Here is a 26,137-nt window from a genome sequence, read left to right on the forward strand (position 1 = left end):
GACGGGCCGCAGAGAGGCCATGGAAAAGGCAGCGGAAGTCGGGAGACTTGGTGATGGAATCCCCAACGTGGGCGACCTGGCCGTTGAGGGTAATCAAGTCTCGGGGACTGGGATGAGTGCCAGACCGAAGCCAGGGATCGGGAGGTCTCCAGTCTCGAGCGTGTGATGTAGGAGGGCAGCTGCAGAGAGCGTCTTGCCTGCTGCTAAGCCCGTACGGGATAAGCAGGTGAGACGCATACAGAAAATAGGCACCGGATTGTGTTAGTGTTTTAAGATTGATTCCATAAGAAGATTTAACCTCCGATTTTAAGGATTGTTTTTTCTATTTATTGATTTTTAACCTCCACGTGTTCTTTTTATGGATTATTTATCAATGAAGTACTGCACTATTTATGGAACACTGTTTTTGTTGACTGTTTTTAATAAAAGCACTTCTGCACTTTTTACCTTCCCCTTGCTAAGATGCTCAATTATTGCCTCCATTGACTAGCTCACTCGGCAACATTATCGACGGTGTTGGGTTCGAGTGCTTCCAATAGCAAAGGGAGTGTGGAGCCAGAACCCACATCGTCACAGTCCAAGGATTTCATCCCCATACCTAATGGCAGTCAAGGTGCCGTTGTCTAGCCTGCAGAGGTCTGTGCATCTCTCCATGGATTTGCCTCCCCAGATATACCATCACTGACCCACCACCAAACCGGTCAGGCTGAATGATGTTACAAGCAGCATAACGTTCTCCATGGCTTCTCCAGACCCTTTCACGTCTGTCACATATGTTCAGGGTGAACCTGCTCTCATCTGTGAAAAGCACAGGCCACCAGTGGTGGACCTGACAATTCTGGTATTCTATGGCAAATGCCAATCGAGCTCCACAAGGCCCACTAGAGGACGTCAGGCCCTCAGGCCACCCTCATGAAGTCTGTTTCTGATTGTTTGGTCAGAGACATTCACACCAGTGAGCTGAGTGCCTGCTGGAGGTCATTTTGTAGGCTCTGCCAGTGCTCATCCTGTTCCTCCTTTCCCGGAGGGTCCTGCTGATGGGTTAAGGACCTTCTACAAGGGGCCCTGTCCAGCTCTCCTAGAGTAACTGCCTGCCTGTCTTCTGGAATCTCCTCCATGCCCTTGAGACTGTGCTGGGAGACACCGCATACCTTCTGGCAATGACAGGCACGTATTGATGTGCCATCCTGGAGAAGTTGGACTACCTGTGCCAGCTCTGTATGGTCCAGGTATCGCCTCATGCTACCAGTAGTGACACTGACCGTAGCCAAATGCAAAACGAGTGAAAAAACAGATGAGGAGGGAAAAATATCACCTGTTAAACCATTCATTTCTGTTTTCAGCTGAAACTGATTTTCAAGCCCCTCTGCTACTTAACTGACCAGATCAATAGCCCACAAGTTTCACTGACTTGATGCTATACTCAGATTAAAAACAATTCCTTTAGTTTGCAGTACATATATATATATATATATATTGTGGTCCCCGGCCGGGACGCCCAGGAGGACGAGAGGAGGGCTTGTGCGTCCTCCAGACCGCGAGGGGGCGTCCGTCCTGGTTAGGTTGGGGGCCTCGGGTACAGGGCTTAGAAGCCCAACCCTGTAGGGACCCGAGGTCACCGCCAGGCGGCGCCCCGATGCCAGTTTATCCCGTGTGGTCCCTGGCCGGGGATGGAGCCCGGCCGGGATGCCCAGAAAGACCAGAGGAGGGCTTGTGCCTCCTCCAGACCGCAAGGGGGCGATCGCCCTGGTTGTATAGAGGGCTTGGAAGCCCAACCCTGTAGGGGCCCGTGGCCACCGCCAGGCGGCGCCCTGGAGCCTGAGGAACCCTGGAGCCCAGCACTTCCGCCACACCAGGAAGTGCTGGGGGGAAGACTTATTGTGGCGCCCGGAGAGCTGCCGGGAGGACAGCCAGCACTTCCGCCACGCTGGGGCGTGGCCAAGGAGGGAATGCCGGAAACACCTGGTGCTCATCCGGGAGCAGTATATAAGGGGCCGCCTCCCTTCAGTCTGGAACGGAAGTTGGGTGGAAGAGGACGGAGCTAGCGGGAAGACTGGAGGCGGCCAGAAGAGAGAGAGGCATTGTAAGGCCTGGAGAAGAAAGAGAGGCATTGTAAGGCCTGGACTTGGGGAATCGGTGCAAGAGGCACTGGGGAGTTGAGCGCGGGATTATTTGTACATAGTGTAAATAAACAAGTGTGTGGTGAATTTAAGATGTCTGTCTGCCTGTGTCCGGGTTCAAGTTCACAATATATATATATATATATTCTAGCTGTGCTCCCAGTCTAAGACAGGTTAATATCTCAGCATTTCCATTTGCAATCACCATGCAATGCATATGGCTCTGTTATATGTCATTTGGTATGGGTTTTGTAAAAGCAGGGTTAATATTTGTGATGCCGCATCTGTTGGAATGATGCGTGCAAATCATTTTATTGTGGTGCGCCATCTTTTGGAATGACAGAGACATAGAAACCAAACAGACACCTATATTTAACATTTTATTAAAGTGTGTGTGTACTGTGTATATAAAATAAATACTAGCCGTCCCCCGTGGCTCCGCCCACGTAGTCGTGAAACAGGACAGTGAGGACGGCCCTGCCCGGCTCCCTACTCCTGACATCACACTTCCCCCTCCTTTCGGCCCACAACCTCTGTCTCGGATTAGATCTTTTTTTTTAAATGGTGAAAACACCTTTGCAAAAAGCTTTTTTTTAATATAACTGCTCCAAGTCTTTTGCCAGGATAATGGATCTGTGAGGCAAAAGCATTAACCATTTTGCAAAGGTGTTTGCACCATTTAATAAAACATCTTGAAATAGCATCGAAAACCTATGCAGGCATCACTGCACTTTTCCATTACAATTGGCCAGACCATGGAACATCGGTTATATAGTTGAGTTACATACCCTGATGTTTTTATTACATTTTGAAAGTACAGATACATCGTAACTATGTAAGTACACTTTTTTTTTTTTTGGATCAGTTATAAATTGTTACATTGTAATTATATAAACTGTGAAATAACAATGACAACTGAGTAATTAACTATAGCGTTACTTTGTATTACACAATAAGTGCAGAGTAATAACGCGTAGTACACTGTACTTATATAGGTAATTACATAATATTTACAGCTTATGTTAGGAGAGGAAAGACTCCTTTCTCTCTTTACTGCACTTAACAGTTTTGCACCACTTTGTGGTGTCTCCCATTTTGATTTGGGAGCCTCTAGCTCATATTTGGCACAGATATTCCAGTATGTGATCCCTGTGATTGTGACTTTGTTGTGTTTGTTTGTTGTGTGCTGTTTATACTTGCATCTTACACTCTGCTACTTTGTGCTGGACTGCCTTGGTGGCCTCTTTGCATATTCGGCACCTTTGGTCCTGATTGAAGTGCTTCTAGTGAGCTGGTATTCAGTGCTGCTATTAGTGCCTCTGTGGTATTCTTCATTTCAGCTTTTTCCTGCCACTGGTAGGCTGTCCCAATGTCAGATGTGTGTGTGTGTGTGTGTGTGTGTGTGCTAAGGAGGGCAAACAGGTGCATGGCCTACTGTAAGAGACTCAGAGAATTAAACCTCTTTAGTCTGAACAGAGGAGATTGCATGGGAACCTCTTCTAGGTCTTCATAATCCAGCATTGGTAAAGTAGATCAAGCAGAACTCTTTCAGTTTAATGGTGTATCATGTACTTAAGGACACCAGTGGAAATCTAGAAGGAAGGGCATTTAAGACTGATCCCAGAAAGCACCTCTTTACACAAAGTGTTGTGGGAATATGAAACAAACTACCAAGACATGGACTTAAAGCAGAAATGTTGACAACCTTTAAGATAGTGAGTCAGCTTAATTATTTGCTAAAAAAACTGGCTTAATGGACCGAATGGTCTCTTCTCGTCTGTCAGATTTCCTATGTTCTTAGACTAGCCGAACTCCCCACCTTAATAAAAGGACAAGTATGTGTGTCCATCTGGGTGCTATGTCTCTGCCTTTCCAAAAGATGGTGCACAACAAACATTTGTAGTAATAAAATTCATTCTATGTCCCATTCCAACAGATGACGCATTACATGCATTAAAACTGCTTTTACAAATCCCATAACAAATTGCATAGAACAGAGACACATGCATTGCACTTGTATTACTGCAAATGTTTCTGATGTATCATCTGTTGAAATGACATTTTATTGCCTCAAATGTTTGTGATGTGCCATCTGTTGGAATGACAAATGCAATGCATTATATTACTACATGCATTACAAAATACATTGCAGTAGATGGAGCCTGCAAAAGGTAATGCTGAGGTTTACATTAATTGATTACTTAAATTTCAACTCAACTTAGATGGTAGCACAGCTAGTGTGTGTGTGTTTGTATGTGTATATCTACTCTTTATATACGTATATATAAAATCATAAGCCTAAAAGTGAAGCAACAATTTTATGTGATGTTTTTATGTTGCATTTTTTTTTTTGTCAAGCTTTAATTTGGGCATATTTTAAAACCTACATATATATGTTTGGTATCATTCTTTTCAGAATTTATCAAACTTTAATGTGATGTTGTTTGATTTTCAGATTCTTATTCCATTTTTAAATTCTAAATTAAAAAATATCAACAACTCACGTCCCGCGAGACGAGACTTTGTGCCAAGAGATTTAACCATGCCCGGGGCCAGAAATAAAAGACAAAGAATAAGACAGCTCCTGTACAGGCTCTTAAATGGTCGAAGCGCCGCACAGCAGCAGCAGATCGAGAAAAGAGGAGGTAAAAAAAAAAAAACCTGCATTTGTTTCCCATTGTGTCACTGTTTAAGAGGGGGTTTCGGAGGATTGACCGCGTCTCCTTGGAGTGCGTTCAGCCCCCCTCTTTACAACGTGGGTGGCAGAGACGCAAAGTGGCTGGCGCATAGCGCAGGCTTGGGGGGTTGGCAAGCAAAGCAAGCACGGGATGAACCCCCAGTATGTTTGTGTGTGTATATATGTATGTATGCATATATATATATGTGTGTGTGTGTGTGTGTGTGTGTGTGTGTGTACATATATGTATGTTGTCAGAGACGGCAGGGGAGGCGACCCAGCCGGGACGCCCAGGAGGACCGGAGGATGGCTTGCACCTTCACCAGACCATGTGGGGGTGACCACCCTGGTTGCTTTGGGGACCACGGGTAGGGAGCTTGGAAGCTCAACCCTGAAGGTACCCGTGGTTACCACCAGGGGGCACCCCAATGCCTTGGAGACCCTGGACCTCAGCACTTCCGCCACACCCAGAAGTGCTGGGGGGAAGAAGAGCAGGGACACCTGGAGCACATCCGGGTGTGGATATAAGGGGCCGCCTCCCGTCATTCAAGGCTGGAGTCAGGTGAGGAGAGGACGAAGCAGGAGAAGAGAGAGTGGAGGCGGCCGAAGAGAAAGGCAGATAGTATGAGAGGCCTGGATTTTTTGGGGAAGTCTTGGGGTTTGTAGTGCACTTTGAACTTTGTAAATACTGTATAATAAACGTGTGGTGGTGAATTTGCCATGTCTTCCTGTCTGTGTCCGGGGCTTAATCCACAATGTATATATATGTGTGTGTGTGTATGTATATTATATATATATAATATATGTATATCCATCTCGGCTGGAGCCAATTGCAGCCAACACAAGGCAGGAACCAATGGTGCCAACCCACCACGCCAATTCAGAATCACCAATCCACCTAACCTGCATGTCTTTGGACTGTGGGAGGAAACCGGAGCACCCTGAGAAAACCCACGCAAACACCAAGCAAACTCCATGCAGGGAGGACCCGGGAAGCGAACCCGGGTCTCCTAACTGCGAGGCAGCAGCGCTACCACTGCACCACCATGCTGCCCAATGTATATAACATATAATATATTGTGATGGACAGCCGGGTTCCATGCCCGGACAGGACGCCCCTACTGCATATGTTCCGGGGGAGCCACCATGGACCGCTCAATACCTCCCCCGGGATGCTTGGTGGCAGCCTCCCTGGCCGATGTTCGTTTCCCAGTCTCCCACATGGCTCCTTGGGACATGGAGTCCTCCACAGACTGGTTGGGAGATGGGGTGGCTGCTAGGGGGTGCTGCTGAGACTCAACAACCTGGCTGGACGAGTCATCAGCCCCGCCCGGAGGTGCAATTGGGACCAGGTGGTCAAGCACCTGGAACACTTCCGGGTGGGCTATAAAACGGGCCAGACTCCACCTGTAAGGGGCCAGAATCAGGAGAAAGAGGACGAGGTTACCTGAGAGGAGTGGTGGTGCAAGGTGAAGAGTTGTTGGTGTTTTTGTCTGTTAGTGTTTTTGGGGCTGTGTTGGGCCTGTGGGACACGGGGAAGATGTGCCTCACGGCTGAAGAAAAATAAAAAGACGTGCCTCTGCGTCAGTCTGTGCTGGGTTGGGCGCTATATAGTGCCCTTATCACAATATATATGTATATAATATATGTATATATATGTGTCATACATATGAGCATACAGAGCACCTTTAAGACTCTGAATATGCAAGCCAGAAGTTCTTATGTGTGTTTTGGGGGTTGTTTGTTTGTTTTATTATTTATTTATTTATATCTCTTTCTCCTTCTTTCGAGCTTCTGTAGAGTCCTAGTGTCCCCTTTGGGGACAAATAGAGTACATCTATCTATCCATCTACTGTACAAGGTAAGCAATACCATTATGGGAAGAGAAGGGAGGGCTCTATCACTAACAACCTTGTCTTTCATTCCGCAGCTCTGAAGGGCCGCAGTCGGATGAGACCTGACCACACCCCACAGTCCTCCCAGACCCCCAGCACTACCGGGCAGAGGGAAAAATAAAAAAGACAAGTTTTAAAGCAAGGCAGAGAGAGAGTGTTGCAGCATCACATTTTACTAAGAGAGCTCAATAATTGATAGCAGCATTGAAAGAGTGTTTTTGTTTGTGCAATTTATATATACACATATATATATATACATATTTTTTTTTTTTTATATATATATATATATATATATATTAGCCTCTGTTAGTGATGCGTAGTAATTGGTTAGGTGTGGGTGGTACTTGTTGCTGTTCTTCAAGTAAGGAAAGTATTCACTACTGTTCTTGTGGCTCCCGTCTCTTTGTCAATGTTTTTAACAAGAGAAAGTAGGGTGAAATGACACCTTTTATTGACTACTTAAATAAATAACAAATGCAAGCTTTCGAGGTAGCTAAGGCCCCTTCATCAGGCAAGGTGTAACAAAGACCTGATGAAGGGGCCTTACCTGCCTCGAAAGCTTGCATTTGTTATCTATTTAGTTAGCCAATAAAAGGTGTTTTTTCACCCTACTTTTTCCTGTATCAATCTATGGCTAACACGGTACAACAATCTACTTCTATCGATGTTTTTTTAAAAAGAAATAAATAAATGTAAGAGTAAAAACCCGCTATTAGGACCCAACATGCTAAAATACATTGGAATGGATAGTACAAGCACGTCTGTAAGATGTGAGAAGGAGAACGAAGAAGCACTTCACAGACGACGATCCAAACCCTGCGTTTCTGGACCTGTGAGGCGGCGACAGCAGCTTGTCACTGTGCCACAGTGTCTTAGGGGCTACAAATTAACCCATTAGTTATCTTTGCCGTTATGAATACTGTAACACGCTGTAGATTCGCTCCAAAAACTCTAAAACGATACAAGTACGGCTAATTATTATTACCATTGTAAGGTTATAGTGTTAATAAAGTTTTACTGATTATTTAAAAACGAAGCAGGAGTAGCTGGTGAGTGGAGGGGAGGCGAGTTGGCGAGAAGACATCAAGTAGTAGACGTGAGCTCCGCCTTGTATGTTTACGTTTGCATTATTAAATAAATTTGGCAAGAGTCCCACAGACTGTATGACTATCTGTGTACTTTCCCGATGCACGGTGGAGTTCTCAGGCAAGCTGCAGACATCAGATTGGAGCCAAGAAGGAACAGACGCCGGAATGATGGGTGAGCTGCAAGTAGCCGCCCATCGTTCACCTGCTCTTAACGGCACCGGAAAATGCGACTTTTACATCGGTATTCACATTTTATTTGCTGTTTGTTAAAATGGGTTACAAGCAATCTCAATGCGCGGTTTGATTTGAGACACCATAGCCGTGAAGCGCCCTTTAAGTGTGTTTGCAAAAAAAGGTGCTATAAAATTTTAAAAAAAAAAAAAATCCTATTCCGAGACACAGGTGTAAAATAAAGTGAAAGGCGCCGAAGATAAGTCATAGAAACTTCTAACGAGTGACTGTAGAAATCCTTTTAATATTTGATTGCTCACACGGCAAACTCGGCGTTATATTGACTCTTAAAGTGATTCTTAAAACGGAAATATTACTACCATACGGCCCCTAGTCTGTTTAGCACAGGTGATTTGCAGTGTGCTCTTTATTATAAAATAAATGTTGCTCTGAATAATTCATCCATCCGTTTAATGGATCCTGGGATTTGGGGGCTATCCCGACAGCAACTGTAAGAAAACAGCGGCCAATGGACGGGGGAGGGGGGCACATAAATAGTTGAGGGTTAACATAACTCATCCGTCGGTCTGGGAGGAAGGCAGCAAGGCTACACAGACGGGGTCGGGCTGTCGTTTGAACCCATGTCCACTGAGCTCTAAAGCAGCAGCGCTAACCACTAAGTCACGTCCCGGTCCTGGCAAATAATTATTGCCTGACCCCTTAAATCAACTGGGATACACCGTTTGTTCCATTTATTCTGTTTTTCCAATTGTAGCACAGGCAGGTGAAGTGACTTGTTCATGGTCACATAGTGTCAGTAGCGGATTTGAACCCAAGACCTCAGAGTTTGAGGACCGAAGGCTTAACTACTACCCCACGCTTCCTCCTTTTTTAGATATTCAAAAATGATACACACAGATTCGAGACCCAAAATAATAACTGTCTGAGAAAGTCACGTGAGAAGAAGCGGGGCGGGGCACATTTGCTGAAAGTCGACGATTAACATAACATACACGTCTGTTTGGGAGGACGGCGCCAAGGCCACACAGACTGGGTCGTGACGTCATTTAAAACAAGTACACTGAAAAATTTGAAAATTGCATCCCGTGTCATGACGTTTTATTATTACTACTTGGCTGACCCTTTTATCCAAAAAAAGGAATTGTTTACATTTATTTTGTTTTTCCATTGGGAGCACAGGCAGGTTAAGGGATTTGTTTGTGGTCACACAGTGTCAGTAGCAGGATTTGAACCCAAAACCGCGGAGCTTGAAGTCCAGAGGTGCCACACTGTTAAATATGCAGTAATGGTGCCCACATATATTCAAGAGTCCCAAAATAATAATAGTCTGAGAATGTCACGTGCGAAGGGCGGGGCTATGTGGATAAACCGGCAATAGAAGCATCACCAAGCTAGAGTGCTGAGTGCAGGGTGAGGGCAGGGCACTTATAAGAAGCTCCACGGAAGACCGCACCTCGACTGCCAAAGCCCATCGGGCAGGGTGCTTGGCCGCTGACGAGACTTGGGTAGCATCCTAGATTTGGATCGGCTTTTGGAGCTACCCCTGATCGCGGATGATAGGCAGAGCCGCTCGCTTGTATGCGTATAGGCACGTGGTGAGGAAGACAGGTGCGTATGGAGCCGCAGGACGGGAGACAACGGCTGGTTCGACCCGCAAGGCACCAACGGTTCTTTTATGGGTTTGTGACTACCAACGTTGTTAAGAGTGCCAAGTCCCTTTCTCCGTCTCTTGTTACAATACACATCCATCCATTTTTTTTTCAAATCCGCTATTATCCTAAACAGACTCCCAACCTCTTCCTCCTCCTAAACAGGCACGCGGGGAAGTAAGTATGGGGCACAAGGCAGGAACAAAGCCTAGACAGGGTGCCAATAAACAACCCCACCCCAATATGCATGGCTTTGGGCTGTGTGGGAAATGTGGAGCACCCTCAGGTAATCTACTCGAACACGGAGGGAACATGCAGATTCCACAAAGGGAGGGAGTACTCAGGAAATTAACCCCAGCCTCCTTGTTGTCGTATAGCAGCACTACCACGTCGACACGCCACCGTACAGTTCTGGTGGCTTTAATCATAATTATTACCTACATTTGTAGGCAGGCCAGACTAGCATACCATCACCCAACCCAGAGTGAAAAAATGTCAAGCCCATCGATCCGCGCTGTCCAATATGCTGATACTTGTTGGATTTTTGGGACTTCATCACACCATTCCACCCCCTAATACTTAAGTTTAGGCTAAGTATCATGGTTGTTACTGCTGATTCTGCCATTATAAATTCTGCGCTACGATTAAACACTTTTGCATTAAACTTGTTAATATTTGTTACTGCAGTTATCGTTTCGTCTTCTGTGAACATGTAATATGTGTTTTTTTAAGTTTGGTATCGTTGATTAGGCTTGAATTTTAATATTCAGTCCCGACGCCAGTCCCGCCGTGTCACTCAGGTGAGAACCGCATTATTTCTCGCGGCACCACGGATGCTGCAGTGGGGTGGAGCGGGATGGCTGGTGTGCTGTGGGGGTCCCGCATAGCTCTGACACCAATCCTTTAGGTCGCATAGGCCGGCCTTTGACTTTTGCTCTTTTTCTGGACTCGTTCCTCCCTGCTGCGGCACGCAGGATCTACAAGGAGACATCAACTCCAGAGGCTCCTCAGACTCCGCAATGCAGAAAACAAGGGCACACACGCACACGCTCAGGCACACACCGCTGACGCCTTGACGGGGCCAGACTCTACTTTGTTAGAATATCCGAAGGGACAGCAAGAGCAACCAAACTGTTTTCTGCCGAAAAAACACATAGCCAGGGAAAAACAAAAACGGTCATCCTGCATTAATTAATCCCCACCTCGCTATGGCACGAAACACTGCAGAGCAGAACTGCACTTGAAATAATGTCCTCGGCAACACATCTATGCAAGCATCGCATCAACGCTAGCAAAAGAAATCTCTCGATGTTAAAAGAAGAAAACGTTGGCAGGTGAAAAAGAGCCCAAATAAACTTACGTGCTAAGCAAGTGTGCAAGACGAGGGCACACAGCAGACCAAGACTTAGTGATGTGCGGTACATCCTTCACAGGGAAGGGCTTTTCCATGCCCTGAACACAATCCTTGCGAGAATATCCGTTTGCACAACTTTCCCGAGGACTGCAACAAACTCACTCTCTCTCTCTCTCTCTCTCTCTCTCTCTCTCTCTCTCTCTCTCACCGCCCCCCTCAATCCTGCGTGGATATTCGGGCGCGCCGCCGAGACTCCTGAACGCGCACACAAACTAGGACTAAACTACGTCACCGTGAGAAACGGGATGCTGAGCGAGGAGATATAATTCAATGCGAAAACCGGGCTTCGGTGGACGAATCAAAAACATCCTTGTGTGAGGGCATGACATGCATCCCCCTGGTTACATTTTTATGTTGTAAATGCGCCGATGGACCCGGACTACACCAAGGGCGCTCAAGGGCAGCGCGCTACGCAGGCTGAGACTTCATTTCACTGACAGGACGCGACAAGCTTTTCCTTTTGCCATCCGCATCCCTTCTCATTGGCGCTTTGCTATCTGGGATTTAAGTCGCGCGTCACTGTTTAGCCCCGTTATCCGTCCCGTGTGCGCCAGCTGTCATGAGCTACAGGGATATGCGAAGTAACATCTGCATCTGAGTAATCCCACCAAGCTCTTTCATTTCAATATCATTTCCAGTCATATATGTCTACGCCTCCCCCGTTAGTCTCATATTTCATTAAGAGATTAGTTCAGCCTGCTGTGGGCTGGTGCCCAGCCCGGGGTTTGTTTCCTGCCTTGCGCCCTGTGCTGGCTGGGATTGGCTCCAGCAGACCCCGTGACCCTGTAGTAAAGATATAGCGGGTTGGATAATGGATGGATGGATGGATTAGTTCAGCAAAATCTCTAACATCTTCATACCTCTGGAGTCCTAGGTTCAAATTTAGTCGCATAAATCTCAATAATAATAACGATTCAATGATATTGTCATGGTACAGGTGCAATGAAATGTAGTTATCTCATACCCCTAACTGCAGGTTAAGGACCTTGCTAAAGGGCCCAACAGAACAGAATCCCTTCTGGCAGTAGTGGGATTCGAACTGGCAACCTTCCAAATATTAGCACAGATCCTTAGTCTCAGAGTGTCCACTGCAGGTCCTCCATGTGTGGAGTCTCCCCATACTCACAGGGCCCACTCTAGAATTTTTGCTACCCTAGAGCATGCCGTAAAAGTCACACCTAAAGCTTTTATATAATCATACCTGTTTGGGACACCATACTTTTTCAGGCAGGGTTGCACATATTCGACAATGAAGAGCGGGGATGGGGGAGTGTTTCAGGTCCCAGCTTGGTGCTGGTGTTATCACTGAAGTGATAATTGACTAACCCTAACCCTAAGCCTAACCCTAACCCTTGGGAAGCTCCTACAGTGTGTTCTGGTGTGGAGAGATGTCAAGGGTGCACAAGACAAGCGTGGGGATGCCGGGCTCTCTCCTCTTCTCTCTAATACACCCCCCACACACACACACACACTAGGTCCCATAATCCAGTCCAAAGGTTTCTCAGATCAGTGCTATGTCAGTGATGTGAAGCTGTAGCTGGTACTCCTTCCAGAGCACCGCACGGTATCTGCTAGAATCTTTGCATGTCTCACCGATATTGCCACCTGGGTGAAGGAGCTCCATCTACAGCTTAACCTGGCAAAGTTGTCTCTCTTTGCTATCCCACTTCATTCTTGTATTCAGCACCCCCTCTCTCTTCATGTCAGCTCATTATCATGAACACCCACCAAGTCTGTACTTAACCTTGGAGTGGTGACTGATGAGTAACTGCCCTTTACTGACCATGTTACAACAGACTCTCCCTTCTCGTAGATTCTGTCTGAACAACATCCACGAGATCAGACCATATTTGACAGAGTATGACGCACACGTTCTATTCCAGGCTCTGGTCTTGCCACATCTGGACTACTGTGACTGTCTAGTAGCACATCACTACATTGGCTCCCTGTATTAAGTTCAGATCCTCGATGGGCAGGGCCCTCCTCACTCACGCGCCAGCCTCCATTTGAATCGCTCTAACTCTGTGTACCTTGCCTCCACTTAGCTAGCTATACCTGTTCGTTTATTAATCTTTAAAGTTTGTCCTGTTTCACTACTACACAGGCAGAGCCCCGGGGGACGGCTAGTAAACAATAAAGAACAGGAAGAGGGTCCCACTTGGTGTTCCAATAGGGTGATATTTGTATTTTCAATCAACAAGCATGGAGGTCCCCCTTGTTTTTCAAGTAAGAAGATATACAGTTAGGTCCATAAATATTTGGACAGAGACAACTTTTTTCTCATTTTGGTTCTGTACATGACCACAATGAATTTTAAATGAAACGACTCAGATGCAGTTGAAGTGCAGACTTTCAGCTTTAATTCAGTGGGTGAACAAAAAGATTTCATAAAAATGTGAGGAAATTAAAGTATTTTTTTAAATACAATCCTTTCATTTCAGGGGCTCAAAAGTAATTGGACAAATTAAATAACTGGAAATCAAATGTTCATTTCTAATACTTGGTTGAAAACCCTTTGCTGGCAATGCCAGCCTGAAGTCTTGAACTCATGGACATCACCAGATGCTGGGTTTCCTCCTTTTTAATGCTCTGCCAGGCCTTTACTTTCAGTTGCTGTTTGTTTGTGGGCCTTTCTGTCCGAAGTTTAGTCTTCAACAAGTGAAATGGCTGCTCAGTTGAGTTAAGATCAGGTGACTGACTTGGCCATTCAAGAATTTTCCACTTCTTTGCTTTAATAAACTCCTGGGTTGCTTTGGCTGTATGTTTTGGGTCATTGTCCATCTGTATCATGAAACGCCACCCAATCAATTTGACATCATTGATCTGGATTTGAGCAGACAGTCTCTGAACATCTCAGAATTCATTTGGCTGCTTCTGTCCTGTGTCACATCATCAATAAACACGAGTGTCCCAGTGCCACTGGCAGCCATGCACGCCCAAGCCATCACACTGCCTGACTCCACCGTGTTTTACAGATGATGTGCTATGCTTTGGATAATGAGCTGTTCCACGCCTTCTCCATACTTTTTTCTTGCCATCATTCTGGTAGAGGTTGATCTTGGCTTCATCTGTCCAAAGAATGTTTTTCCAGAACTGTGCTGGCTTTTTTAGATGTTCTTTAGCAAAGTCCAATCTAGCCTTTCTATTCTTGAGGCTTATGAGTGGCTTGCACCTTGCAGTGCACCCTCTGTATTTACTTTCATGCAGTCTTCTCTTTATGGTAGACTTGGATATCGATCACGACCAAGCCCTGGAGAGTGTTGTTCACTTGGTTGGCTGTTGTGAAGGGGTTTCTCTTCACCATGGAAATGATTCTGCGATCATCCACCACTGTTGTCTTCCGTGGACGTCCAGGTCTTTTTGCGTTGCTGAGTTCACCAGTGCTTGCTTTCTTTCTCAGGATGTACCAAACTGTAGATTTTGCCACTCGTAATATTGTAGCAATTTCTCGGATGGGTTTTTTCTGTTTTCGCAGCTTAAGGACGGCTTCTGTCACCTGCATGGAGAGCTCCTTTGACCGCATGTTGTCTGTTCACAGCAAAATCTTCCACATGCAAACACCACACCTCAGATCAACTGCAGGCCTTTTATCTGCTTCATTGATAAGACATAACGACGGACTTGAACACACCTGCCCATGAAATAGCCTTGAAGTCGATTGTCCAATTACTTTTGAGCCCCTGAAATGAAGGGATTGTGTTTTAAAAAATACTTTAGTTGCCTCACAGTTTTATGCAATCGTTTTGTTCAACCCACTGAATTAAAGCTGAAAGTCTGCACTTCAACTGCATCTGAGTTGTTTTATTTAAAATTCATTGTGGTCATGTACAGAACCAAAATGAGAAAAAAAAGTTGTCTGTCCAAATATTTATGGACCTGACTGTATTGTATTGTATTGTATCTGAATCCCATACCCAGATGTTGTCTGTGTGGAATCTGCATGCTCTTCTGTGTTCATATGGGTTTTCCTTCAGGTACTCCAGTTTTGTTCCCACCTCCCCCAAAACTCTGCAGGTTCGGTTGTTTGGCGATTCCAAATTGGCCAGGTGTGGGTGGATGGGCCCTGGAATGTACTGGCATCCAGGGCCGTCTTAACACATGGGCACGCTGGGCAGCTACCAGGGGGCCCCACGAGACTAAGGACTCCATGCTAATCTATATATGTTGTGACTTGCTGAGTGGTTGTGTAGGTAGGGACCCCAGTGCACTGCTTCGTCTGAGGGCCTGTAATGCTGTTAAGATGGCCCTACTGGTGTCCTATCCAAAACTGTTGCCATCTCTAACCCAGTGCTATCAATTGCTTTCCTAGGTGTGAGAATGATGGATAGACCTCATAATGGTAGGTACATAAGAGAGCAGCAAAATAGAAGTTTCTATGTAAGTCAAGGCTGTTTCTACTTTCTGACTGAAGTGATAATTGACTAACCCTAACCCTTGGGAAGCTCCTACAGTGTGTTCTGGTGTGGAGAGATGTCAAGGGTGCACAAGACAAGCGTGGGGATGCTGGGCTCTCTCCTCTTCTCTCTAATACACCCCCACACACACACACACACACTAGGTCCCATGATCCAGTCCAAAGGTTTCTCAGATCAGTGCTATGTCAGTGATGTGAAGCTGTAGCTGGTACTCCTTCCAGAGCACCGCACGGTATCTGCTAGAATCTTTGCATGTCTCACCGATATTGCCACCTGGGTGAAGGAGCTCCATCTACAGCTTAACCTGGCAAAGTTGTCTCTCTTTGCTATCCCACTTCATTCTTGTATTCAGCACCCCCTCTCTCTTCATGTCAGCTCATTATCATGGACACCCACCAAGTCTGTACTTAACCTTGGAGTGGTGACTGATGAGTAACTGCCCTTTACTGACCATGTTACAACAGACTCTCCCTTCTCGTAGATTCTGTCTGAACAACATCCACGAGATCAGACCATATTTGACGGAGTATGACGCACACGTTCTATTCCAGGCTCTGGTCTTGCCACATCTGGACTACTGTGACTGTCTAGTAGCACATCACTACATTGGCTCCCTGTATTAAGTTCAAATCCTCGATGCTTGCCTACAGAGTTGTCAGTGGGTCAGCAGCTGTACATATGGAGACACTTATGATGTCCTGTGTTCCTTCTCGATCCCTTAGGTCTGTGCTACTGAACCCACCTCTGCGTGGCATCAACTCTCAATCCAGACTCTTTTGCTTGTGTAACTCCTAGCTGGTGGAACAAGTTGCACACCTCCATTCAAAGTTCTGACTCCCTCGATGTGTTTAAGAAGCGCTTGAAGACTCTCTTGTTTGGTGGATTTCGGCCTACCTGATAATGGCTCTGATAGGTTGTTGTAACCAAGAAATTGTAACTGATTTGTATTCTGTTCTGAGCTCTTCACTTGTAACAATCAATTTTTGTCACCTTGTCCTGTGACACTTGTTCTCAAACAGACCCCCTGGCTTATATTTACTCTATTAGGATGACCTGTTTTGGATAAAAGTGTCCGCTGGGGAAAATCAGTCAACATGCAAATGGATTTAATGGGTGGCTAGATGAAATCAAATGAAAAAAGTCTGTTTTGCCATTAATTTAAATGTAGTAGATTGATATGGTATGATCCAGTACTAAACATCCGAACCACTGACCCCTCGGTCCGTGTACTACACATCGGACTGCTGACCCCTCGGTCCGTGTACAAAATATCCAACCGCTGACCCCTCGGTCCGTGTACAAAACATCCAGCCGCTGACCCCTCGGTCTGTGTACAAAACATCTGACCGCTGACCCCTCGGTCCGTGTACAAAACATCCAGCCGCTGACCCCTCGGTCCATGTACAAAACATCCAACCGCTGACCCCTCGGTCCGTGTACAAAACATTAGGCCGTTGACCCCTCGGTCAGTGTACAAAACATCTGGCCACTGACCCCTCAGTCCATGTACAAAACATCCGGCCACTAATCCCTCGGTTTGCGCTCTCTTATTTTCTGTTTTGCACTACCGGTTACTGTGTTGATTGATGAAATTCACCAAAGCGTTTTCCACAGTTTCACCAATAACCTCATTTGATGAATTTTTCCCTGAAAATTTACCATGAGGCCCCTTTAGGTGTACATTGTTTTCAACCAGTGACCCATGATGCTATCTGTGGCTAGGGTGACGTCATAGAGCTGTAGCAGCCATGTTGGATGGGGATGACTCTGCTCGATCTGTGCTACCTGCCTGATATGCAGTGTGCATTTACAGAACTTTCACGCCTGTGTACTGTAACCGCTCTCCACTTCCCACTTTACACCGCTGCTCAAACTGTTGCGTGCATGTGTGAATAATTTATGTCATATGTAAGAATGTGTGACTTCACTATACGATCGGTTCTCCAGTTGGATTTGCACCTGACTCATAAAAAACTTACTATACTTTCATTTCAGGGGGTACCGTAGCAGATCATAATGAAAATATTCTAAAAACACTTCATTGTTCTGCATAGATTCATTGTATGTTGTGTCTTCACTGCTGAGTTCAGCATGTTATGCTTCTTGCTATGTAGTGACAAGGACTCCCTCCCATCTATACTGTATATATGATTCACTAAGGGCACGCAAGACAGAGAGCGCAAGCAAGACAGAGAGCCACACCCGTCAACTCACAGAGCCCCGCCCACCAACTGTAAGACCATGGGATACGCTCGACAGAGCCCCGCCTGCCAACTGTAACCCTCCTCCTGCGCTCACGGTCACTCTCGAGGCATGTGCACTGCCTGCTCATGTGCCCGCAAGCAACAACTCACCAAACACAGCCTCAGTCGCTTTCATCTATGCTAAAGTCCACATGAGAGAGACACACACACACAGGCGCGAGAGAAAGAGACACACACACAGGCACGCTAGAGAGACACACACAGGCATGCGAGAGAGAGACACACACACACACACACAGGCATGAGAGAGAGACACACACACACACAGGCGTGAGAGAGAGACACACACACACACACACAGGCGCACGCGTGTTGCAGTGTTACTTTTCTTGGTTGTTTATTAAATTACGGATTTTTCAAATGTTCATTTTTTCCCTGTGTTTACAACTCATTAAAAAAAAAGTGTTTTTAGCGAGCGGGTCGTAAGGCTATAACGCGAACTCTTGCAGTGTTAGTTTTCTCTGTTGTTCAAGGTTTTCTCAGTGTTATTCAATGTTTTTACATTTAGTTTACTATTACGCTGTGCATTCTATGGTATAATTAACTATATTTGTCCTTAAAAACTTTAAGAAAATATATATTTACATAGAGTTCGTACAGTCTGGAACGGATTCATTGTATTTACATACAATCCTATGAGGGAAATTACTTCGGGTCACAACGAAATCGGTTTACGACCAGAGCTTTGGAATGCATTATGGTCATGAACCGAGGTTCCAATGTATATGTAATCGACCAAGTCGCCCGACCATGGGGTACCCACCACAGAGCCCCGCTCGCCAAACTCTCACCCTTCTCCCGCGTCCACCCTTGCTCTCAAGGCATGCGCACTGCTTGCTCATGTGCCCGCCCCCAACACGTCACCAAATACATCCTCACTCGCTTTGGTCTGTGCTACAGTCCACATGCAGCTGTGAGCCATGTTGACTGTTCACGTTGATAATGATGCGGAGTATGCTACGCCAAGGGTTGGCTAGTAGTACATAATGCTGACCCCTTTCGTGACACAATCTATGGGTTATTTAGTCATAGCGATAGGAGCTCAGGAGACACAGAGAGAGATAAAGGACTTGGGAGTATTGTGGACTCGAAGGGAGGCCTGGTGGTGCAGTGGTTAGCACTGCTGCCCCACAGCTCAGGTCACATTTTTTCCCATCAGTCCAGCACAGTTGGCAGCTGCTTCTCTAGGCTTCAGGGACCCTTAAAAGACCATTGTACCATTACAGTCCACTCAAACCTACTTCAATGTCATTTCGACAAGGTCACCAACATTCCCGCTTTTTTTGCCAACCTCGAGGCAAAGAAAATTCAGGAGGGTTCACTTATCACCAATTACTACTGGCTTTGTCCATTTCAGGGATGCGGGAGCGTACGGGTGTAAGTAAGGAAGTAAATGATCCTGGATGTGCTGGCAGTCCCTCACAAGCCACCCTCGCCCTCACTTACAATTTAGTTGCCAATTCACCTGGATGTGGGATAAAACCCCAGCTGGGCCCAGGGCTTCACCGTGCAGAATTCACACAGACAGGGGCCAGTTTGAAATTGTGAGGCACTTCTTTTTTACTTTTTTGGCCAATACCCTTTGAAGTAAGGAACACCAGTAAAACGGATTAAACAGCAAAGAAAACAAAAACAAACTGGCACGCCCTTCCACGTGTGAAAGCCAAAACTAGACAGCAAGAGAAAAACATGAGCGGCTGAGTCATACGAAGGAGAAGCTCTGAGATGTGATAAATTCATCAATCATCCTTTTATGTGCCCTTAATTAGTCAGACGAGATTTCACCGTGCTGGCCACAAATATAGCGTTCAGACAACTTAGACCAGGGGTCCTCAATCACGGTCCTGGAGGGCCGAGGTGACTGCAAGGTTTTCATTCCAGCCAATTTCCTAATTACAGTCGTGGCCAAAAAAGTTTGGAGAATGACACATATATTAGTTTTCACAAAGTTTGCTACCTCAGTGTTTTCAGATCTTTGTGTCAGATGTTTCTCTGGTGTACTGAAGTAGAATTACAAGCAGTTCAGAAGTTTCAAAAGCTTTTGCTGACAATGACAAGAAGTTTACAGTATATGCAGAGTCCATATTTGCAGTGTTGGCCCTTCTTTCTTTTTCAAGACCTCTGCAATTCACCCTAGCAGGCTGTCCATCAACTTCTGGGCCACATCCTGACTGATGGCAGCCCATTCTTGCATAATCAGAATTGGTGGGTTTTTGTCTGTCCACCCGCCTTTTGACCACAAGTTCTCAAAGGGATTATGAAGGTCTGGGGAGTCTCCTGGCTATGGATCCCAAATTTCCATGTTTTGCTCCTTGGTTCTCACTTTGGCCTTATGGCCCGGTGCTCCATCATGTTGGTCACCAAACTGTTCTTGGATGGTTGGCAGAAGTTGCTCTCGGAAGATGTTTGGGTCCCATTCTTTATTCATGGCTTTGGATCGGGGCACCACCAGTGCAGAGCTTGGTCAGGAATGGCGGCAGGCAGGTGTGAGTGAGGTGAAGACTTGTGGAGGATGACCTGGTGGGTACCAAGAAGGGCAGCAGGGAAGCCAAGAAAAACATCAGGGGCAGAGTGATATTCTGGGATTGCTCTGCTGTGGACTGCTGGGGTCAAGTCATTTTCTCTGATGAATCCCCTTTCTAATCGTTTGGGGCATCCGGAAAAAAGAAAAGGTGAGCGGCGCTGCCATCAGTCTTGTGTCACGCCAACAGTTAAAGCATCCTGAGACCATTCATGTCAGCCAAGGCAGTGGGCTCACTCACAATTTTGCCCAAGAACACAGCCATGAATAAAGAAGGGGACCAAAACATCCATCGAGAGCAACTTCTGCCAACCATCAAACAACAGTGTGGTGACCAACATGAGGGAGCACTGGGCCATAAGGCAAAAGTGAGATCTAAGGGGCTCGGGGAACAAAACCTTGAAATCAAGCATGTACACACTTAACACCTCATCACACTAGCTTCATTTTACATCACCTCTGATGAGCCAAGGAGGTGATCCTCTAACGTGTGTGTGTGTGTGACAATACCTGTATCTATGTATACAAATATAATAATGTGCTACCCGTCGAAGACAAGTTGATATCTAAATAATCAATGTAGACCTCAGCATTAACATCTGTAGTGCACCATCTGTTAGAATGTATCTTATAATGCCCATACTTAATAAAACATTCAAATTGTCATTCCAAAAGACCTGGGGAGGACCGCACAGCAGGAACAAACCCTGACCAGGGGGCCAGTCCATTGCAAGGCGAACACACAAACACAACACACACCAGAGCCAACTTAGTGTCACCAATCCACCTAACCTACATATCTTTGGACTGTGGGAGGAAACTAGCCCACCTGGAGGAAACCCTTGTAGTCATGGGGAGAACGTGCAGTGCTACCATTGCACTACCGCACCACCCATCACAAACACATTTAGTAATAAAATGCATTGCCACAAATGTGTGCGATGCATACTCTGTTGGAATGACAAATGCAATGCATATATCTGTCCTATATGCCATTTGGTATGGGATTTATAAAAGCAGTGTTAATGTTTATAATGCGCCATCTGTTAGAATGACAGAGACATAACAACTGGATAGAGACACATATCATTTATTAAAGTGTTTATGTATATGTGTATACAGTGATCCCCCACCTATCGCAGAAGTATTACGTTCCAGACCCATCAACGATAGGTGAAAATCTGCGATATAGAAAGACCATATAAATAAACATTTTTTATAGTTTACGCCTTAAAATACCCCTCCCGCACGCTTTAAACACACGTAAACTTGTAATGGCGAGTGACATCCGCGTAACGCTTTCCTTCCCAAAGCATATCCGGGAGTTTTATCTTCTCCTGAATGGTCAAGGTCTTCGACTGGCGCTTAGGCTCAGTACTACCAGAAGGCTTAGAAAGATGCCGGACGCTTGGGAGCCATCGTAGGGCTTAAAACAAAATGAAAAGTTCAAAAAAAGTTTGCTCACAACAATCGGACCACAAGCAAGGTACGCGATACGCAGGGAACTGAGATGGGGCAGGGACTTCTGATATTACACCACGTTAGCAGCAGCCAATCAGAGCCCAAGAGAATGAAAATCCCACTCTGATTGGTTGAGTCTCCTCTTTCAGCCAATAATAGGCCTTGTAAGAAATCATCTGGGTACATAACGAGTAACTCTTTGTCTACCGTAGTGTAGTATATATATTTAAAGTATATATATTTTAAAAAAAAGTGTATGTACATTCCGTTATGATTTGCGACTCTATCTACATATTCCTGTAAGTAGCGCATGTTTTATGATTTACTAGTGTATTGCTTAAATGTTACATATACGTTAGTTATTATAAATTATGATATTGTTCTAAGGAACTTTTGTCTAGCACACGTAGTGACTGCTGAAAACCGTATGCTTTGGTATAAATTGGCTGCAAAGTACACTACAGGTAGGATGTACTTATTGAACTTTTCCCCAATATAGCGGAGGCGCATATATATATATATATATATATATATATTGTGATGATAAGCATGGCGTTACTGAGCCACCAAACCCCCAACATAAACACACACAGAGTCCCGAGTGCAAATAAAGGATGATTTATTCAACCAAATTCCTTCAACAGTAGCACAAAGTAGCACAAGCACAGGTTTCTCTCTCCACAATACACAATAATCTCTCTCCTTCCAACTCTTACCTCCGCACTGCCCTTCTCCAGTTTAGTGTTGCCTTTCTTCCTCCCGGCTCCGACTCCACTGGACAAGGGAATGCGGTCCCTTTTATTAAAGGACCCAAGAGTACTTCCAGTGCCAGGGCCATTGCCCACACGAAGCACTTCCGGGTCATGCGGAAGTCCCATGTTATGGAGCTCATCTCCCTGCAGAGCCCCCTTGCAGCGCCCATGGATTCCAGCAGGGCTGTGTTGCCAGACTACACTTCCCAGCATGCCATACTGGTTCCATACTGGGCACCGATATCCGGAGCCACTGCCATCTAGTGTGCTGGGGGAGTATAATGTCCTCAGTTACTTCTTCCATTTTCAGTGGGCTGTCTGTCCATCCTGTCTGGCCCTCTTTTCCAGGTCTGATCCCCTTCTCCTCCCCGGCCGGGATGCCTGTCTGCCCGCTAGGAGCCTACCCTCCGGATAAGGAACTGTCCCTTTTTCTCATTTGGGATATAGTGGGTTGAATAATGGATGGATGGATATATAATATGTATATATGTGTGTGAGTATAAACCTCTTTTCAGATGTTATTTTAATGCTGGATGGGTTTCATCAAAATGACTGGAAAATGTTGCAGGGAAACTAGAGATTTATATGAGTGAGCAATGACAAAAAAGTAAGCACAGTACAATTACAACTAAATTTGTCATCCAGACATTGAAATGCAGACTGAATTTGTCCATGTCCAGCCTGTGTGGCATTTACTATATATATATATATATATATATATATATATATATATATATATATATATATATATATATATATATATATATATATACTGCGGTGGGTTGGCACCCTGCCCAGGATTGGTTCCTGCCTTCTGCCCTGTGTTGGCTGGGATTGGCTCCAGCAGACCCCGTGACCCTGTGTTCGGATTCAGCGGGTTGGAAAATGGATATATATATATATATATATATATATATATATATATATATATATATATATATATATATATATATATATATATATATATATATATATATATATACTGTATAAATAAAATACATATATTGTAACAGACGGCCAAGTCCCATGCCCGGCCGGGGCGCCCCTGATGCATATATTCCAGGGGAGCAGCCATGGGCTCCTCAGTACCTCCTCCGGGACGCTTAGTGGCAGCCTCCCTGGTTGACATGGGTGCCTCAGTTTCCCGCAGGGCTCCATGGGTAATGGAGTTCTCCACAACCCTGTGGGGATCTGGGGTGGCCGCCAGGGGGTGCTGCCTGGATCCCGGAGCCTGTGTGGACACCTCTACAGCCCCGCCTGGAAGTGCAATTAGCCACAGGCGATCAAGCACCTGGAGCACTTCCGGATGGGCTATATAAAGGGCCAGCATCCACCACTCATCAGCCAGAATCAGGATGAAGAGGACGATGTTACCTGGGAGGAGTGGTGGTGCCAAGGTGAAGAGGAAAAAGTGTTTGTGAGTTGGCAAAGTGCTTTTGGGACTGTGTTGGGCCTGTGGGACACGGGGAAGGCGTGTCCCAAGGCTGAAGAGAAAAATAAAAGCTGTCTTGATTTTACACGTGCCTCTGTGTCAGTCTGTGCCGGGTCAGGCGCTATATAGTGCCTTATTACAATATATATATAAAATATGCTGCGGTGGGCTGGCACCCTGCCTGGGGATTTGTTCCTGCCTTGCGCCCTGTGTTGGCTGGGATTGGCTCCAGCAGACCCCCATGACCCTCTAGTTAGGATATAGTGGATTGAATGATGGATGGATGGATGGATATATAATATGTATATATGTGTTTGCGTATAAACCTCTTTTCAGATGTTCTTTTAATGCTGAATGGGTTTCATCAAAATGACTGGAAAACATTGCAGGGAAACTAGAGATTCATATGAGTGAGCAATGACAAAAAAGTAAGCACAGTACAATTACAACTAAATTTGTCATCCAGACATTGAAATGCAGACTGAATTTGTCCATGTAACTGCCCAGGGAGATATGGAGAGTGCCATTCTGGCTGACTCTGCAAGAGAAATAATTACATTGTTACCAAACTCTTAATGATAAATCGGTCTGAATGCTGGTGACTTCAAACAAGGAGCCAAACACTTATCAGCATGGTCCATTTGCAGACACTTCAAGCCGGACCTGCTTTATTCAAATGTTAATGTCTTTAATATAAACCTGTGGTAGAATCTAAGCAGGTCTGACCTCATCTTACTGCTGCCTACAAGTCTGATATTGACAGCACCAGCTCTTGATGATCCAAGCCAGATGTTTTGCAGGGAGACTCTTCTTTGTTTTTCTGCGGTGGGTTGGCGCCTTGCACCCTGTGTTGGCTGGGATTGGCTCCAGCAGACCCCCGTGACCCTGTGTTCGGATTCAATGGGTTGGAAAATGGATGCATGGATGGTCTATTCTTTGTTTTTATTACACACACACACACATATATATATACATATATAAATATATATATATATATATATATATATATATATATATATATATATATATATATATATATATATATATAGTATGCATTTTCTGAGCTTCTATTTCCTCTTGGGGATAAATAAAGCATCTGTCTATCTATCTGTCTATCTTTAATACATACACACTAGATTCAGAAAGTATTTCGACCCCTTCACTTTTTTCACATTTTGTTATGTTGCAGCCATATGCTAAAATCATTGAAATTCATTTTTTACTCACATCAAACAACACTTATCACCCCAGAATGGTAATACTGAAACAGGAGTTTTGAACCTTTTGCAAATTTATTAAAAATGAAAAAAGAAAACCTGAACTATCACCTTCACACAAGTATTCAGACCCTTTGCTATTAAACTTGAAGTCTGACTTGCGTGCATCCCATTCTCCATCTTGTTTGGAGCCCACCTGTGCTCATTCAGTTGGTGGGCATGATTAGGAAAGGCACACACCTGTGTATAGAAGGTCCCACAGATGACAAAGACCGAGCCCGAGACGTCAAAGGAACTGCCTACTAAACTTAGAGACAGGATTGAGGCACAGATCTGGAGAAGGCTGCAGCACTGAAGGTTTCCAAGAGCACAATTTATCCTCAAAAATTCTTAAATGGAAGAACTTTGGAATGACCATGACTCTTCCTACAGCTGGTCACCTGGTCAAATTTAGCAATCATGGGAGAAGGGCCTTGGTAAGAGAGGTGATTGAGAACATGACGTTCAATCTGATGAACTCCGGAGAACCAGTGTGAAGACACGAGGGACTTACAGAATGACAACCATCACTGCAGCACTCCACTCATTTGGGCTTTAAGGCGGAGTGGACAGACAGAGACCACTACTAACTAAAAGACAGGGATTGCAAAAAGGCACCTAAAGGGATGTTGAGTGTTGCTTAATGTAAAAAGAAAATAATTTAAATGATTTTAGAACAAGGCTTCAACATAAAAAATGTGAAAAAGCACAGGGATCTGAATATTTTCTCAATCCACTCCATGTAAATATATACAGATTATGTGTCTGTGTATACATGCTTCATATATAAGAATATAACATTAAGACAAAAAGGTGAGTTGTAGCTTTATAAGATAAGATAAACTTTAATAATCCATGGAAAAAAAAAATATATATATATATATATATACATATATATAGTGACAGATAGGGGGTGCTGTCGTCCCCTTGAACCCTCGGACCAGACACCAGATAAAAGTCCAATAATTCTCTTTATTTGGACAAAACAGTGCACAAAGCGC

General features: G+C 45.1%; 1 protein-coding gene across 1 annotated transcript in view; it reads right to left on the reverse strand.

Annotated features, from left to right (window-relative positions):
* cntnap1 (contactin associated protein 1) overlaps nt 1–11,130 on the reverse strand; it is a 171,131-nt gene extending 160,001 nt beyond the window's left edge. Inside the window, exon 1 of the mRNA XM_039740726.1 lies at nt 10,982–11,130. Coding sequence (XP_039596660.1) covers nt 10,982–11,045 — 64 coding nt within the window. The 5' untranslated portion in view covers nt 11,046–11,130. The remainder of the gene's footprint in view (nt 1–10,981) is intronic.
* Nucleotides 11,131–26,137: the final 15,007 nt, after the last annotated feature.

This window comes from Polypterus senegalus, chromosome 17, assembly GCF_016835505.1.
Source record: "Polypterus senegalus isolate Bchr_013 chromosome 17, ASM1683550v1, whole genome shotgun sequence".
Lineage (NCBI taxonomy): Eukaryota > Metazoa > Chordata > Cladistia > Polypteriformes > Polypteridae > Polypterus > Polypterus senegalus.